Source organism: Tiliqua scincoides, chromosome 5, assembly GCF_035046505.1.
Source record: "Tiliqua scincoides isolate rTilSci1 chromosome 5, rTilSci1.hap2, whole genome shotgun sequence".
NCBI classification, from domain to species: domain Eukaryota; kingdom Metazoa; phylum Chordata; class Lepidosauria; order Squamata; family Scincidae; genus Tiliqua; species Tiliqua scincoides.
The window spans coordinates 104982327-104988397 of NC_089825.1; the positions used below are offsets into that span (position 1 = coordinate 104982327).

General features: G+C 43.7%; 1 protein-coding gene across 1 annotated transcript; it reads right to left on the minus strand.

Annotated features, from left to right (window-relative positions):
- Positions 1-174: 174 nt before the first annotated feature.
- LOC136652885 (olfactory receptor 14J1-like) lies at positions 175-5856 on the minus strand. Its single transcript, XM_066629813.1, has 5 exons — positions 4924-5856; positions 4283-4359; positions 3504-3618; positions 2138-2262; positions 175-286 (listed from the first exon to the last, which is right to left on the minus strand). Exons 1-5 carry the CDS (start codon positions 5854-5856, stop codon positions 175-177), a joined length of 1362 nt encoding a protein of 453 aa, XP_066485910.1.
- Between the last annotated feature and the right edge of the window lie 215 nt (positions 5857-6071).

Genomic DNA, 6071 nt, shown 5'->3' on the forward strand with positions numbered 1-6071 from the left:
GCAGCATAACCTTTGTCCCTTTAGTGAACAGTTGGCTCAGCTAATGATGATGATGATGATATGATAGCACGTTCCTTTGAGATGCATTGAATGAGGAAGAACACCAGGTAATGTTTAGGATCACCACTATTCTCTGCCCTATTTCTCAGTATATAAACAGGATGTTCTCACATCTTAGACCAGAGGTGGACAAACTTTCAACTTTAGGGCTCCTGGACTTTTAACCATGGTGTAGAAGAGGGAATTTCCACAAGTGCAGCTTGTCATCTGGCAGTTGTCATCTCTTCTACACAATTGTTAAAATTTCAGGAGCTTAAAGTTGAAAGCTTGGCCAGCCCTGTCTTAGGCACCTATAAGAGGTGTAGGAAATGAGGATTTTAGTGAAGACATCAAAATGGCAAACCACAAAGGCAGAACTCAGAGAGCATGTTCTGCCATAACGAGGCACAGACTGTCTTTTTCACTTATACCCTCTTTGATTCTTGGACCAAATTCATTAGTCCTGGATCTTTCAGCAGCCATGTGTCAGTCTATATAACTGCAACTAGACCTAAAGGGGCTTCTTTTGTCTCTCCTTATTTGGGGTTTTTTACAGATTCCCTTGACAAACTTCATATTTATTTGTACTGTTCTCCTTGCCTCCTTCTGTTGACTCTCCCAATGTATGCAATCATTATCCCATTGTTGTTTCTCTTCTTTTACTAAGTAAAAGAAGTTCTTTTACATTTACTTCTTTTACATTTTTCTTTTACTGAAAAATGTGTGCTCCTCAATCTTCTTCCATGGTGCATGAGAACTGGTAGGTTGGAGACACCTCACCTTGATTTGAGCCCTCAAACTGTAAAGTGAAGTCTCTCTCAACACAAACACACACACAACAAAACAACAACAAGAAGAACTTACTGACTACACAGGTCAGATAAAAATTCTTACAGCCCAATCCTTTGAATGTCTTCTCAGAGGTAACTCTCACTGAGCTCAACAATATATACTCCTAAGTACGTGTATGTAGGATTCCAGTCTGGGATTTCAAAGTACTAATTCGGTCATTTTTATAGCCAGTTTTTTTGTGCAAGTAAATGGAAAGCGGTCCTACTGGCATGAACAGAGTAACGTTGGAAGTGGGGACGCATGGAAAATTGCAGCTCCTCTTTCATAATTAGTAAAAAGTATCAGGGAGGAGAAGCTGTCATTTCCCTCCGCTCTCCTCTGCCAGTACTATAGTGCCCATGTGAGTAGACCAGGTGTGTGAAAGCAATTTGTTTCATGGAAAATCCAACTGCAGCAATACACACACAAAGTTCCACGGAAGGAACAAAGGAAGAATATTCGAGGGCTATTCTGAAAGTAAGTACCGCTTGGCTGTTAAAAAACAAGACTTAAGGAAAGCAATTTAATACTGCTCAGGAGTTAAATATGATAGCCACACTACTTCTCCATGGAATCTCCATCTGAATTGAGGCAGTTATCATGTCATGGCATGAGCTTCATTATTCCCTGCATGAAGGAAGTTGCCGCCAGGGAGCTCAGCTGGTAACCCCATTCTGCAGGTCCTTGTGTGTGTGCATGCTTTGTCATGCAGAAGAAGCAGCCCAATGCCTCCATTCCTCTCCTTTTGTTCCCAATCACTCTCATGCCTACCAAGTGATTGCCATCCTTTAAGGTCCTTCCTTTAAGGTCCCATTGGTTTCTTGTTGGAGAAAGTTTGTTTGAACTTCGGTTGTTGCATGGAGCTTACTACTCAAACAACCCAAACAGCGAACTTGCCAAACGGACTGTCTGTTTGGCCACTGTGTTCTGGGACCTTAAGGGAAGGACCTTAAAGAATAACATTCACCTGGGAAGCAGGAGAGGGACCAGGAAGAAAAGGAGAGGAATGGGGACATCGGGCTGCTTCTTCTGCGTGACAATGCACAAGGACCTGCAGAAAGGGTTACCAGCTGGTTGAACTCCCTGGCAGGAATGTTCTTCATGCAGGAGATAAAGGAGCTAGTCCCACAGGATAATTACCTCAGTTCAGATGGAAATTGCATGGAGAAGTAGTGTGGTCATCTTATTTAACTCCTGAGCAGTATTACATTGTTTTCTTTAACAACCATGTGGTACTTACTTTCAGAATAGCCCTCAGAGAACTTACATATTTTCTTCATCAATATCTTCTGATCCAGATGAAATTTCTTCTCCAACCACTTTCTCGTGTTTCATATTGGTGATGTATATTACAGTATAACACCACTGTTGTTTTTCCGGACATTTAGACAGCTAACAAAATATATAAAATCAAATCAAAGAACACTTTGTATGAATGTGAATGTAAAATCCTTGTACCATTTCAATGTTCCCCCTGTGCCAGTCTACATTGGCAAGCATGCAACTAGGAAACTTATTGGTATTTGAGTGGTGTGTCTGGAGAATGGTTCCCAAGAGACCAGTATAACTAAGAAGAAGAAGGAGATTCTCTTATGCATAATTCTCTTGTTCTCCTAAAATACTCCAAGGATTAACTGGTAAAGCCTTGCTCTTCAGGTGGGGGTTAAAATAGTGAATTTGAATGGTAGCTGAGTCCAACAACCCAATCCTAACCAAACTCTCACCATAGATGCAACTGGGTCAGTGGAGCATCTGTTGCATCCAGCAATGGGGCAGTCCAGAGGCCCTCTCGAGGTAAGGGGACATTTGTTCCCTTATCTCAGGGCAAGACTCTGCTGCCCCAATGGGGGGGTCTTCTTGGATTTGTGCCAGCTGCTTTCCTGGCATAAGTCAATGAGAGGGGAAGGGAGAGGTAATGTTATTAGTATACCACCACATGTGAGTGACACTGGTAACTCTGCCATTCCACCTCCCTGCCCAGACATTTCCCCATCCTCCTCCTCCCTGCCCCACTCTGCCCACCGACCCCCCACTCTTGCTACCGGCTTACCTTCACTGCTGGAGATAGCTGGCTGTGGCAGAGGCATTCTGACACTGGCATCAGTTATAACAGCAGCCCCAAAATGGGAGCTGGTGGTGCACTGCGTGGGTTGCCATATGGCCACATACAGCAGCAGAACATTTTTCCAATGTCGTAAAGGGCTGTGTAGCCCTAGTTAGGATCAGGTTGTATTTTAGGATACTCTCACTATCTGGAATATGATCTACATGTATTCTATATTAAACATGCTTATATCTATACTATATTTAAAGCAATTTGGGGGTATTTATGGGGAAGCTGGAATTACTTCATTTCCTCACATGTACCTTGTTTCCTATATCTCTCTTGTATCCCCTTTCTGCTACCTCTTTCTCACTGCTTCCTCCTCATTGTTAAAATTAAATATTAAGGGTAAGATGAGAGCCGTAACTACGGGCGGAACCTGAGGGCCACCCGCCCCAGGCGCTCTGACAAGCAGGTCACTGCATGACTGCTCCCAGTTCCACCCACAGAGGAGGTACTCAATGCAGCTGCTTTGCACATCATGTTCATTCTCCCGTGGAGGCTGGGAGCACATGAGGCAAGCAAGCACCTCTTCCTCCTCGAATCCGAAAGTGATCACAGTCACATCTGGGCTTTCTTCATTTGTGGGGTAGATGCTCACTGTGGCCACTTCATGCACCCTGCTTCTTCCCTTGTGGAGGCTCCTGGAATCAACCAAAAAGGAACATGGTTCGCAAAGTGGCTGTCCCCTCCTCTAGGGAGATCCCGGAAGTGATGACATCATGACATCATTCCCCAAGGCATGGTGCAGCAGCACCATGATGTCACTGTCCCAGGTGCCAGGGCACTCCATTATGGCTTTGGGTAAAACTTCATGTAATATCAAACCTTCAACTTGAGGAGGAAGTCCAGAATGAGGTTGTGACTGTCATCTGCTTTTTGGTTGAAATACTGGGACAAAGGCAGCATTTGAAGGAGAGCCCCCCTCAGATGACCTAAGAGGGTAGGTTGGAATTAACAGGGGCAGCGGTCCCTCAGATAACCTGCATCCAAACGTGAAAGGTTTCCCTGAGAGGAAAGATTCTCCAATTCCCTGTCCATTCATGTTATTCTTTCCTTCATCTTTTTCCAGCAAAAAAATATCCTTTATGTGAAAGTGTAGTCAGATCAATATTCTAAAGATAGCCAAAGATGGCCTCCTGGCCTGCCTGCTTCAGTGCAAGATAGGATTGCACTTAGAGCCCAGATCTACCTGCCAGGTAGACCTGGGTTCCTATTCCACCAATAGCTCCAAGACCAGGCGGGAGCCCAGGTCTAACTGCCTAGCAGACCTCGGTCATGAAGATTATAAGTTTACAGGCAACTCACCTTATTCCAATGACATTACCAAAGACAACAGTTCCATTTTCCATTACAGGCAGACATGGCGAGTGTTCAGACTCTTCCTAGAAATGGTTCAAGGATTGTTCCCCCAAATCTTTACAGTCATTCCAGGGTATACACAGGGACATTTCAGGCCAGACAAAAGGCTGAAACTGGGTTGTGACCTATTGCACAATTACTAGATAAAATTGGAAAGTGTGACAGTTTAATGTGGGTGTATGAAGACTACCTCATACCAGCTATTTTCGTCAGCAAACTTGCAAGGTTTTTTTTTTTTTTTAATGTTTCAAAAACATTTTGCGACCCACCAAAAATTGGCTCATGACCCACTGGTGGGTCGCAACCCACAGTTTGGGAAACACTGCTCTATAGAGAAGACTAGTGAACCATGAATTAGGAACAATTTCAACACAAGCTCGTCTTTTCATCAGAACTTCATATTACAACACGTTAGAATTGACATGGGTCAGTTGCTTTGAGCAAGAAAACCATGTCATGAAAATGCTCAAGAATTGTTCACACTACAGCTGCCAATAACCTTCTTGGGTTTGTCATTGAGATGGTTGGAATCCACATCTACAGCAAAAAAAAATGCAATGATTCTTATCCTTGCATGAATTCCTCACCCCCAGTAATTTGGACAAGGCACATTTGATGTCCCTGTTTCTCATGCTGTAGATCACAGGATTCAACAAGGGTGGAACCAGGGAATAGATCATGCTAAAGGCCAAATCTAGATGTGACGGAGCATTAGAGGGAGGCCTGAGATAGGCACAACTTCCTGTAACTACAAACATAGAGAAGACAATGAGGTGAGGAAGGCAGGTTGAGAAGGCTTTTCTCCTTCCTTGCACAGAGGGCATTCGAAGGACTACAGTGAAGATTCGCAGATAGCTTACAATAATAAAAATAGAGCAGCCAATATTAAAGGCAGCCCCTAATGCAATCACTCCAGATTCAAAAGGGGATGCACCAGAGCAAATAAGCTTCAGTAACTGTGGGATTTCACAGAAAAACTGGTTTACAACATTAGAGCAGAAAGGGACTGCAAAGGTGCCGCTGGCGTGTAACCCTCCATTGAGTAGACCACCAAACCATGCAGCTGCAACTAATTCAAGACATCTTTGTCTGTTCATCACCATCTCATACTGTAACGGATTGCAAATGGCCACGTACCGATCATATGCCATGACTGTCAGGAAATAGATATCAGACGTGGTAAACAACAGAGAAAAGAAAACTTGAGCAATGCATCCAGAATAAGAAATGAGTCTCATGTTGAAGAGAGAGTTGGCCATGGACTTGGGCACAATGACTGAAATGGAACCAAGGTCAAAGATGGCCAAGTTCATCAAGAAGAAGTACATGGGGGTGTGCAGGCGGTAGTCCAAGACCACTGCTGAGATGATGATAAGGTTCCCTGTGACTGTTGCTAGGTACAGTACCAGGAAGAGAAGGGCATGAAGGATCTGCAGCTCCCGGACCTCTGAGAATTCCAGGAGCAGAAACTGTGACACAGAAGAATGGTTATTGATGGGTTTTTCATTTCTGAGATGCATGTTGTCTGTGGAAGGAAACAGAAGGATACCCATTAAATTGATTTCACAATTTTGTGATGGGGGAACCTAAGGTGCAATAGTTGCTCCTTTCTCAGGGCATGCCATTTGTGTCAGGAAACCAAAGGATACCTATTAAAATGATAATACTCCATTTTGACTGAGATGCTTGAGATTTGGATTCTAAATTTTTGTGTGGCTTGTACTCTAGGACAGTG